This window comes from Primulina tabacum, chromosome 2, assembly GCF_025594145.1.
Source record: "Primulina tabacum isolate GXHZ01 chromosome 2, ASM2559414v2, whole genome shotgun sequence".
NCBI lineage: Eukaryota > Viridiplantae > Streptophyta > Magnoliopsida > Lamiales > Gesneriaceae > Primulina > Primulina tabacum.
The window spans coordinates 10,028,766-10,041,557 of NC_134551.1; the positions used below are offsets into that span (position 1 = coordinate 10,028,766).

At 34.6% G+C, this 12,792-nt stretch overlaps 1 protein-coding gene across 1 annotated transcript; it reads left to right on the top strand.

The window, feature by feature from the left end:
- Positions 1–4,171: 4,171 nt before the first annotated feature.
- On the top strand, positions 4,172–8,171 carry LOC142530141 (histone-lysine N-methyltransferase, H3 lysine-9 specific SUVH1-like). The gene is made up of 3 exons (XM_075635936.1): positions 4,172–4,312; positions 4,688–7,091; positions 7,849–8,171. The coding sequence occupies exon 2, from the start codon at positions 4,917–4,919 to the stop codon at positions 7,035–7,037; it is 2,121 nt and encodes a 706-aa protein (XP_075492051.1). The 5' UTR covers positions 4,172–4,312; positions 4,688–4,916; the 3' UTR covers positions 7,038–7,091; positions 7,849–8,171.
- Positions 8,172–12,792: the final 4,621 nt, after the last annotated feature.

Here is a 12,792-nt window from a genome sequence, read left to right on the forward strand (position 1 = left end):
TAGTTGATGGACCATGATTTTTGATCGCATGGTGTTATAAACACTAATCTCTTAGTCTTATTTCTTGCATGTATATTTTGAATATTTGTAGGAAATTGTTTTCTAAACAAAATATTTGCTCATGTATCATGAAAATAAATATGTTGTATTTTCACTTTATACAAAGTGTTTGTCCTATACCTTCAGTTAAGATTTATGTTTCTTAATCTTATTGCATAATATTAAGATATCTTTTGAGAAATATCGTCCAATTATTAGCGTTAATTCATCTTTCAATTCTTTAGGAAAAACTCTTTTTTCGCTATAAAAATTTCAGCTCCTGAATCAATATAATCAGCAAAGTATTCTGCTTTATATTATTCGTCAAATATCTTGACGAGTATAAAGTGAGTCGTACAAAAGAAAACTTAAAAGAGAAAGGCGACTAGGCCATAACTTTATCAAAATTCTATACAAGTAAAACACAACAGCAGTGAATCTATGATATAAAAAACATATAAATATACACTAAAAGCCCTATATAAAGTTCTAAACCCTCAAAAATCTGCATCTACATTGTAGAACATTGCAATATATCATCCTGATCAGGTCAAATAAGGCCAGCAGAAACCAGGACTCATGGAGGTCATAAAGAAGTCAAACACTGAGGCGTTTGTCCTGAACGCTCCAGTCTGTCAAAATCCTGATCTGTTCATGTCTGTAAAAATCTGTACTGAAACTAGGTCCAGGGTTTGTGTTCCTCAAGAAATGTTGATCCAAGAACTATTTTTTCAGGTTCTTTAAATGAAATTAATTTAATTTGAACTTCCAATTCACAGATGTTTATTACCCCCTAGTAGGTTCCTAATATAGATTATTTCAAATAGTATATGATATTACAAAAGAATTAATTCATCTGCTTATAATATAAAATACCATTTCAATTTCTCTCCATCATTCAAAGAATCTAAGCTTTCCTATTCTTTAAAAGCTTTTTGCTGTCGGTTGGGTTTCCTGGACATGTGTTTTTCTCCACCTGTGAATTGTGATTATATCTCTTTGGAAAGATAGTCTTTTTGGTTGTAGTCTAAGCCTAAGATTTTTTTGCATGATCGACTTGTCTTGGATGTAGATATATGTTTCTTGTATTAATGAAAACTCGATTCTTTTTAGGTAAATTGCATGAGCAACTTTCCTAAATATTTCTGGTATTCTAATAAACAATTCTAAATTATGTATATGGCCTATTAACTTATTTCATCAACTTTTTTTCTTGAAGTTTAGTTGTAACATCAAGGTTGGGTTGAAATCTCGATCTTCTAAGTTGTATGAAATTCTTGAATAAATGAATCCTACAATTTTTTATGCCCAAAGATTTTCTGAGATAGTTCAAAGTATTGAAACTTGAAGATCACAATCGTTTATCTCATATTGCAATATCTATGTTGGATCTTCCTTCTTTGAATGTGACTTTTATCATGATTTGGATTGGTCCAATGTGAATCTTGGACATAGTTCTTGTTATTTTTTGCTTGAATTTCTATAATTTCTCTATTTCTTATTCAAAGGAAAGCTGCATCTCTGTCTAGTTTCTTGTAAGTTCCATTGAAATTGTATTTTGCCTTCTAGAAACCTAATAGATCAGATGATACTTTCAGTTTTTTAAGCAGAGATTTTTAAGAACTTTTCTATCTATCTTGAAAATAATCCTTGATGTCTCTGTAGAAAATTATTTTTTGTCTTGATCCTTTATACCGTATTATGAGATATTGTTGTATGACTGAAAAAACATGACAAATTTCCATGTGTTTCATGTCAAAACACTTCTTCTTTAGTCTTTATCCGATTATGCCTATCTGTCAGATCTTTTTTGACTCAAGACATCTTCTTTTTCATATTTACTCTCTTATGATGGAATATTCTCAAACTGATATACTTGAAATAAGTTTTGGAAATAAACTACTTCTTCAATAACGGGAGTTGGCTTGAAGCGCCTTATTCTTTTTTTCTCGTTTACTAGGCAGTTGGTTGAGATGTGTCATCTTGCTCCAAATGTCCAACAATACTAGTCTTTAAAACTTACATTAGTTATGGTATGAGCTCTTTTGAAAGTCTTTCTTGTCGATGTTCTTCCGGTGCTTCGAGATAAATTTGAGGCTTGGGATGGAATCTTGCTTCTTGATGACCCACATTTACGTCGAGTTTTGTAAGATTTGACCTTTTTTCTGGACCATAATATTCTTGGTTTTCAAGAACCTCTTTCGATTCTCCCACTTATGACATAAAGTGAGAATTTTTTTTGTTCTGCCTTTGTGGTTTACATTCAATGATCGTTGGAAGATCATTTTCTTTACAACAAAAATTAGTTTGTTTGTGAATACCCCTTACTCTCTTGTAATTCTTTTGTAATGATGCTATGTGACACTATTATGCCAATATTTTTTCTAAGAAAAGAGACTTTACTAGCCAAAATATTCGGATTGCCAGAAACTTATTCCCTTAACAACATTCCTCTCTATGGACTGGACATTTTGGCCAAGAATAGCAGCATTGTTATATTATTTTGACTCCTGTATTTCATCTATATTTAGTTAATACATATCGTATTCATCTACTTGACATATTTCGTGTAATTAAAGGTTATACAGAGCTTGAGTGTATTTATTTTTCTTCTTCTTCTTCTTTGTATCTTGAATGTTGAAATAGTCGAATTATGCTTTGAATAAGGTGATCATTCTTCCGGATATTTCACTAAAGATTTTTCAGCTAAGATTGACTCTTTGGTTTCTGTTACAATGATTTTCAACGTAATTTTACTGATCCCATAAGACTTATTTCTAAAATTTTTATGAATATTTCTTTGTTGAGATCAAGAGTTTATACAATGATCCTCATAGCTTATGTCTAGTCATCTCTGAAATCTTTCCTGTTTTTGAAATCCAGTACATCAAAGTTAAGCACAACCCTAAAATAATGTATTGGTTCAAAAACATCTTTTGCTTATAATGTATGATGGAGTGATGTTTGATTCTTCCTTGATCAGGTTCTTGTGAAGTGTGGTTCTCCCTAAACTTGGAAATCGTTTTGGTGAACTCTCATGTTAGTGTCATAAGATCCCACAATTTTCTTTGGTGATTCTTGAGAAGTTATCATATTAATTAGGAATTGGTCACCTCCAGTTGGGTCCATTTTCAGATTTACGACTTTAAAGTTTTCAAAATATTATGCAAGATCTTGAATATCATTGATACTAATCATTTTTATAGTTTTCATCAGGTTATATTTCTTTCCTGAGGCCGTTTTGAGAAGATTGATCATTTTCTCGTCATCGTTTAAGGGTTTTCGTACCACTTTGGCTTTTTTCCTTTTGATGTGAAACGGGTTTTGAACCAAAAGATGGTTCTAACCTACCTCCCATAATCCTATTGCTGGAACTGAGTTCGTGTTCTAGACTTTGGATTCGTGTTTGAATACCCTTAAAGATTACAAGAATTTCTTCATGTTTTTTGAGGATTTATTCAATTTTTTGTGATACATAATATAACTTTTTGTCATAATTTATATTGTCTTTTGAATTTTCTAAGATCTCTCGATATTTTGAGAACCCGATATTATTTCTAAGAATCTAGGATATTACCTAGATCGTGTGATGATTTCTAACATTTATCTAACCAATGTTATTTTGAGATTTTTTTTTGAAAATATTTATGCTTGAAGGACTAAATTAGACAATTTTTTTGAAAGATAAAAGTTTAATTTGGGAACATAAAAAAAGATCAAATTGAAATTTTATTAAACATTTTTGTCCATACTCATGCATTTGTTCTTTATTTCAGTTGAGATTTATTATTGTAATTTTATACAATAAGATTCCAATAAGATCATGAAAACCAAGACAATATTTTCAAGTAGGCCGAAGGATGTGGCTTTTGCTCGTGCTGGAGGCAGATGAGGAGCACTTACGTTTCGTAATAAAGCATATTTAAATTAGCAATATATGACATATATTTATTTTATTAATTGAACGATAAATTATTATTTATTATATTTATACAAATAATTAAAAATCATTTTTTAAAGTTAATTATAATTGAATCATTCTCTAATTTTTTTTCATTGCATCTAAAATTTTGAAATTCATCCCTCAAATTGTAATAAATTAAACTTAAATTAAGTTAAACCCATGGCCACGATAAATACAACGGGTAATGATAGCAAAAATCTAAAGTGCGCATCTGCTGATTTTTCGAGTTTGCGAATGAGTAGTAGTACAAAATGCAGCTGATGCGCAGAAATTAGAACTCTCGCTCAGTCGCTCAGAACTCACTCGGTGGTAATTTTTTTTTTTTTAAATGTCAAGATCTGTTCGTATGACCATGATGTGGAAGAAATCCAATGACTTGTTATCTTTCGGATTTCTTACATTTTACAATTTAGTGTTTTGCTTTTCTTCGCAGTTTGTTCTTCCGTTTTTGAGGTTTCTTGGGTTTTTTGAGAGATGTTGGAACTGAAATCCTTTGGTTTTTTCTTCGTTTCTCAATTGGGTTCTTGAATTTTTTAGCTTTGCATGTGTATTATACTTTGAAAATAGTTTGGTTTGTGGTTTTTTTGGGGGGCTTATTAGGGATTCACTGTTCCTTTTCCCCAATATTTGATTTTTATTGAAATTTTCATTCCAATAATTGTGACATCGTTTTGCATTTTGCAGGAGGCAGATTCGTACAAGCGTCTGAGCTATGTTTTTCCTGGAAATGTGATGTGATTAATTTGCTGAGTTACTATTTAATGACTAATGTTTGTCAGTTGAAAAAGACTAGCTTTTTTTCCTCTTGGTGCCTTTTAACAGTTCATTGATTAGTTTCTGGGGATTTCAGTGCATATTTTAAGTTAAATTTTAGGTTAGCGCAATTATATAGGGAGTTCTGCATTCTGATTCAATGGAGCAAGGCTTTGGTTCCGAGCCAAATTTTTTTCCTGGGTCAATTGATAAAACCCGGGTGTTGGATGTGAGGCCGTTGCAGTGCCTCGCCCCAATTTTCCCGAACCCACCCAATGTGACCTCAGGTTCGGCCCACCCGGCACCCTTTTCTTGCTTTCCACCCTCAGGGCCATTTCCATCAGGAGTCCGACCATTTTACCCTTTTCTGATTCCCAATAATTATCAGAACACTACTACTGCTACCCAAAACCAAGATAATTTAGGTTCCGATGGCCCCATACCAGCTCCTGTTCCACTTAATTCGTATATGACCCCAAAACCTCGAGCACAAGGCCGACTTGGTAAGGGTAAGAGGGCCATTAATGTTACTAAATATGTTGTTGTGGAGGATGATGGGCATAATGACTCACAAAATGACCAATTTCCTAGTGGATTCAGTGCAAATGCCAATGATGCGGAGAATGGTAGCAACTCGGAGTTGAGAAGTGGCAGGCCAAGGAGGAGAAGGGCCAGGAACAGTGATGACTTTGATGTGGAATCTCTTGTTAATAGCTTCTTGATGCCATTTAAGCTTCATGAGTTTGATGACTTTAGAAGATCTAATGGTGACAAGGAGACTGTTAGAACCATACTCCTGGTTTTTAGTTTACTAAGGAGAAGGCTTACTCAGCTCGAAGAAGGGAGTGACTTGGCTATAGCGATTGCTAGACGTCCGGACCTGAAGGCGGGTAAGTTTTTGCTGACCAAAGGGGTTCGGACAAATAGTACGAAGAGGATTGGGCATGTACCTGGAATCGAAGTTGGCGATATATTCTTTTTCAGAATGGAACTTTGCATTGCTGGTTTACATGCCCATAGTATGGCTGGGATAGATTATTTGAGTGTTCGAGTTACCATGGAAGAAGAGCCTGTCGCTGTCAGCATAGTTTCATCTGGAGGATATGATGATGAGGGAGATGGTGTAGACGTGTTGATTTACAGTGGTCAGGGTGGAGTGCAGAGGTCAGATGGGCAAATGTTTGATCAGAAGCTTGAAAGGGGAAATCTTGCTCTTGAAAAGAGTTTACATCGTGCCAATGATGTAAGAGTTATAAGGGGTATAAAGGATTCTTTGTCAACCGGAAAGATCTATATCTATGATGGCCTGTATAAGATTCGAGAGTCATGGGCGGAAAAAAACAAGTCAGGATGCAATGTTTTCAAGTATAAGCTGGTCAGAGTACCAGGACAGCCAGAAGCTTATTCTGTGTGGAAGTCAATTCAGCAGTGGAAGGATGGATTTGCTAGGCCTAAGGGTGTGATTCTTCCCGATCTGACTTCGGGTGCTGAGAGTCAGGCTGTCACTCTTGTGAATGATGTTGATAATGAAAAGGGCCCGGCCCATTTCTCATATATTTCTACTCTGAGATACTCCAAGCCTTTTTTGACATCTAAACCTTTTTCTGGTTGCCATTGCTTGGGTGGATGCCAGCCAGGTGATACCAACTGCCCTTGTAATCGTAGAAACGAGGGCCTTCTTCCGTATTCTTCGACCGGGGTTCTTCTAACTAACAAATCTTTGATATATGAATGTGGACCGACTTGTGCCTGTCCTCCAAATTGCCGGAATCGAACGTCTCAAGCTGGTATTAGAGTTCGTCTTGAGGTTTTCAAAACAAAGGACAATGGTTGGGGACTGAGGTCCTGGGATCCTATTCGTGTAGGAGCTTTTATTTGTGAATATGCTGGGGATGTAATTAGTGATACCGGTGGTTTTGGAAGTGAAAATGATAATAGTTATATCTTTGATTCCACACGCTACTACGAGCCATTAGAGCTTATACGAGACAGTTCTGCTGGTTATAATAAGGCCCCATTCCCCCTTGTTATAAGTGCAAAAAATTGCGGAAATGTATCTCGTTTCATGAACCATAGCTGTTCACCAAATGTGTTCTGGCAGCCAGTTTTACGTGAATGTAACAATGACTCATATCTCCATGTTGCATTCTTTGCTGTCCGACATATTCCGCCAATGCAAGAGCTAACATATGATTATGGATTGGTTCCATCCGGAAAAGGGAATGAAGGAAAGAATAAGTGTTTATGTGGATCTGAGAAGTGCCGAGGATACTTCTATTAATGTTGTCAAGTACGAGAACATATAGATTTTGGTGCCCTATGCCTTGGAATAAAGGTGATATTTCTGTTTTATTGAAGCTTATTCTGTTGTCAGTTATTTCACCAGCATCGACATTATCATTTGTCCATCACGACATGATTGATTTCTTGGTAAATATTTTCCAACTTCTACAATGAGGAAACGTGAATTTTTCAGCTTCTATTAGTTTTTCATTACTTTAATTCTTCCCTGTAAACAACATGTTTTTACCTCACCATGTGAAATAGTTAAAGGAAAAGGTTACACAGCCCTTTGTTTTACTTGGCATCAAAATATTGGAATTGAAACGTATGAAGATTCAAATACTAATTATATTTAGATTCTTAAGCCTATAACTTGTTGATGAATTATGCACTATGTTTAGTTTGACATCCATAAGATTGCAAAATAGGGCAATTACATGTTTAGAACTGTAAACAAATATTTTCATATATTTTATCATTGAGATACAGGTTTCATATATTTTATCATTGATATACAGGTTTTGAATTTTACCTGAAACATTTATGACTCAACTTGTGATTTACATGCAACCTGTGTACCAGTGACACACTTGTACATAAGGTCGAAATCTATCTTGTGTTATGGTGCTTTTGTTGCACTCTCGAATAAATTTTGACGCCCCCTAAGATTGATTTTGGTATCATCAAATTTATTCTCCATATCAATAAGGCCGCCTGCATTTTTCTAACATTATGACTTGTGCACTGCAAAAAAGCTCAAAATTTGACTCAACCTTCATACCAAACTAATTCATCGGTTAATTCTGTAGGCAATAGGTTCCCCAGCCAGATGAACGGTGTTTTTGTGCCTCAGGTAAGTTTTTTCTGCACATTTACCTGCCAAGAAATGCAGCCGTTAGAAAGTAATTCCGGAATGAGGCATGAAGAAGATAATTTCCTTGGCTGATTGCTGGATAGTGTTGGCCTTTTGTTTCTAGTACTAACACTAAAATTTGTGAATGAATTGGGAAGTGTGTGTGATGGGGAGCTTATGGACTTGGATTTGGACTCCGTTGATTTTTCGAATTTGGGTCATTTGGATCTTTTGATGGTATTAACTATGTGTAGCTGTAAATTTGACTTTCCCATTGCACTTTAATATTCGAAAGTTGAATGGTTAATATATACATATGCATAAATTAGTTGGAGATTTTATATTTTACCCGAGCCAGGAAAGGAAAAGAGACTCTCCTAGCTGCCCGTTTTCTGGTCGACTCATTACACTTTTCTTGAGGAAACTTGACACAAGATCTATGAGAGGACTCATGGTTTATACCAGGGCGACTGGCTGAGGGAGAGGTAAAATTTATATCTTCATTTTCTTTTAAAAAAACATGGTTTTGAACATAAAACATTATTTGTATCGAAAACGTCTACTTTTCCTTGCCCTTTCTTGCAGAAGATCTAGAAATGGCCCGTACGAACGTAGCCACTGCATTGCTAACTATTCATTGATATAGATGAAAAACTCAAAAGCATAAGCACTGATTTGATTCAGAATCGGAACGGATATGGGGTTTGTACCATGTGACATTTCTGCTGATTCAACGTCAAGTTGTGTCCTGAAATTACAAATAAGTAAAACATTTGCAAAAATCTGCAAACTGGAAGATATATAGCGTAAGGGTGGAGGATTGGAGTGGCAGAGTGGCGGTCAGTGGGAGAAAGAAGAAAGAATTAATGATCCAGAGAGCGTTGGTTTCTATACACGTTTTCAGTGGTGTGCATGGAATCACGCCACACATAATGTTAATAATTTTAAAATAATATAGTATTTTATTCTTCAAAAAGAAATAAGTATTTGATGAAAATAATTGAAATATTTGTAAGATTAAGGGGTATTTTTTAAAAAAAAAAAAAAAAAAAAAAAAAAACTAAACCTAAATCTGTCATACGAAGATAAATCATTCAAATCCACGTGACATTTAAGAGTACTAGCGACCGAAGCATATACATCCGTAATATTAGATATTTGATATGTTTTTTTGATCAATTTATAAAATGAATATTGGATATCTATTATTTGATATGAATATTATAATATGATGTAAATTATAAAAAGAAATTTTAGTTTTTGCATCAATTTATACAATGAATTTTTTTGATATTATTCATGAATGTTTAGGCCGTGTATTCGTATGAAAACTTAGAAAATGAAGCAATTACTGAAATTGAATACCTAATACAAGAAACTTAGAAAATGAAGCTATAGGATTAGCATCAATAGTAGCGTGTGGAGGAGAAGAAGTAGTCATTGGTACTATATAATTAATAATCTTCCTTACCAATGAGCTCTCATCGATGACAGAAGAACGACGATAACAAAGACTTGTATTGTCCGTGTACCAACTCCTTTAGTTTTTTTGGGTTTGATCCAAATGAAATAGGCGAATTAATCATATCTCCCCTGCACACTAAATTATGGTATGGAACTTGAATGATAAATTTTTTTTCCTGAAAAATAAGATAGCTTCGATTTCAAAAACATAACTGAAGTTACAGAGCCTATGTTGACAAAACCTATTATCTAATTAGAATTTAATAAAATCTCGCATATTAGCTAACCATCAAAGCAATTAACAACCTCCTCAACTAGATCCATCTCCTTGACCCCATTCTCATATTTTCTTACAACACACCAATTCTGGAGAACATGCACACCAATGTTTAGGAAAATAAGCCAAATCTTCTGCTTCATCCTATGTTAAGATTGAGATTTGGATCTAACTCAATCCCAAAAACTGTGAGACATCTTAACAAACCCTTTTACGCCCAATAATGAACAAATGGAACGTGGAGATATTAACAGGTGGCCCAACTATGAGCAGTCTAATGCACAGTGGGTCTGGGCTCTAATACCATGTTAAGATTGAGATTTGAACTTGACTCAACCCCAAAAACTAGCTCAAGAGAGGGATTGTCCAAGTTCATATATGAAACTCCCAGGAACTCTATACAAGCGATGTGAGACATCTTAACACATTGTCTTATGCCCAGGAATGAACAAATTGAGCGTAGTGACATTAACGGGTATGTTAAGATTAGGACTCATGCCTAACTCAACCCGAAAAGCTAGCTCAATAGGGGAGGATTGTACAAGTCAGTATATGCAACTCTCAGGAATTGTATCTAACCGATGTGAGACATCTTAACACATCATCACGCCCGTGAATGAACAATTGGAACGTGAAGATATTAACGAGTGGCTCAATTTACTTAACCCCAAAAGCTAGTTCTGATACCATGCTAAGATTGAGACTTGAACATAACTCAACCCCAAGAGCTAGCTTTTGGGATTGAGTTAGGTTCAAGTCCCGTTAAGATGTCTCACATCGGTTGAATAGAGTTCTTGTGAGTTGTATATATAGACTTGGACAATCCTCTCACCTTGAATAGTTTTTGGGGTTGAGTTAGGTCCAAATCCCAATATTAACATGGTATCAGGGCTCAAATCCACCGTGAAAGTGAAAATTTCAAAGATCAAATCCGGTGAGTCGTTTTTACATCTGTCTATTTTTTGAACTCTTTTACTAAAACATGCAGACTCTCCTTAGAAATTTAGCAGCCAAGCTAACTTTTACAACTTCCAATAATGGAACCTACTTAAAAAATTATTTATAAGCAATATGTTAGATCTCCATCAAACTATAGTCACCAAATGCAACTCCTTAAATTCGACTATCTCAATGGGATACATAATCCAATACTTGTGTGACCCTCAATGGTTTAGGGATATAATTAACCATGGGTTCATTCAACTCAGGTGATTTGAAACAACATTTTTTCTTGTACTGACTTACCCTAATTAACCTCATTATGTGCATCAACTTCTTGATCACAAGAACGTCAGAACTCAAGTCTGATTCACCCATCGATCATGGTAAGATCATCTATAGCATCTCGCCATAATGCCTCGAGTATCACTAATAGTTCATACAAGAACCAAAAATTATGGTTAACATACAATATGATTCCTTCACTCACATATCCAGATCGAATCTACAATCATTGGTATATCGAGAGTTGCAAATGAATTCGATAATGATGTGATGTATCTTTGAGTAATAATAGTGGAATCATATATGCAACTAGAGAACCACCTTCCCTAAAGCACTTATCTTAATTTATCAGATATTCCTTGCACTATTAATGAAACTTCTACTACTCGTTTTTATTTAAATTGTACTAAATTTTTTTTCCTCCTATTTCTTTCGGCCGATAAATATATATATATATATATATATATTATTTTGACACTATGTTAAATAAAACATACCAACTAAATATTTGAAAATCCAAAAGTAAGCATTCAAAACATAAAAACGTAAATCGTTTACCAAACCTAAAATAGCATTTTTCAAAATAAAGCATAAACTTTTTAATCTCTCAAATCTCTCAAAAGCACGTAAAAGTCGTAAAATCTTTAAAGCAATGTAAACCATAAACATAAGTGCGAAAAACTAGCGACAGTCCTCCGATTATGGGCATATTCAGTCTAGCTAGTTCAAGCATCAAAACCTCCATCAACATCAAGCTCACCTGCATCGATCACATCTAGTGAGTCTATTGACTCAGCAAAACCATAATCTTGATAACAAGTAACACATGTACATCCACATGCAATAGTGAAATTACTTTTACTTAAAATTACTTTTCGTAAACGTAAACTTTAAACATTTTCATCATAAACGTGTCTCATATATCATATTCTTTTTCATATCATCATATACGTATTAGTATTCTCTTTTTCATTGAATTCAGATTCTTAATTGTGACTTTCGTTTCAGCTGAAGTTCGATGGATCCATCTACGTATTAACCATGCTATCAAGCGGCGGGAACATCACTGACACTCTCACCAGTCAACTGAGCATTGTCATTACATATCACCATATCATCGTATCATTACATCATCCTATTAGTCACAATCAATTCACATCCTTCAACTTTTCGTATTTTCATCACTTATAAAATTTAAGCATATACATATTTCCCTTTTGATTTCGAAACTAAGCATGCAACACGTATTTTAGCATTAATGTTTCATCATAAAACTCCATAAATATTTAAAATAAACATATTAACATATTTTAAATCATTCAGGACACTGTCAGGACGTCTAACATTTTTAATGTGTAAAATGACCGTTTTACCCTTTGATTGTAAAATTCTCGATTTTGACTTTTTCTTACTTTTATTGATTCGAGACCATCCCAAATAATTATATAAGCTTAAATCTAATTTTTAATATTTTTATTTGGCTTAAATTCAGGGCTTTCGATTTAATTTTCTAATTACTAATTCGTGAAGCGTTTAATTGCCGAATTGATTCCAACTTTAATATTTTCTTCCCAAATATTAAACATAGACTCTTTATACCTAAATACCCCTCGTGAACCATCAACCCACCCCTATGGCCCATGGTTCGAACCCTTAGTCATTTAAACTCCTAGTTCGAACCCTTTGTCATTTAAACTCCTAATTCGAACCCTACTAGTTTCCCTCGAGCTATCTCTCGTTTTTCTTGGACCATGGCCAAGCCACCTCAAGCCAACCCCTGACCAGACCATATATGGGCCCTACAGACCTGCCTTGACCAAATAAACCATCCCCTATCCCACTCCTTCAGTCCCAGCATGAGTCGCGGCCGTGACTTGCTTCCTAGGAGTCTAACTCGACTAGGACTCTATCCCCGAGCCACCACCCGGGCCCCAT

Bases quoted from the DNA above. Each gene is read 5' to 3' on its own strand.
- LOC142530141 (XM_075635936.1), top strand. From the start codon at position 4,917: ATGGAGCAAGGCTTTGGTTCCGAGCCAAATTTTTTTCCTGGGTCAATT.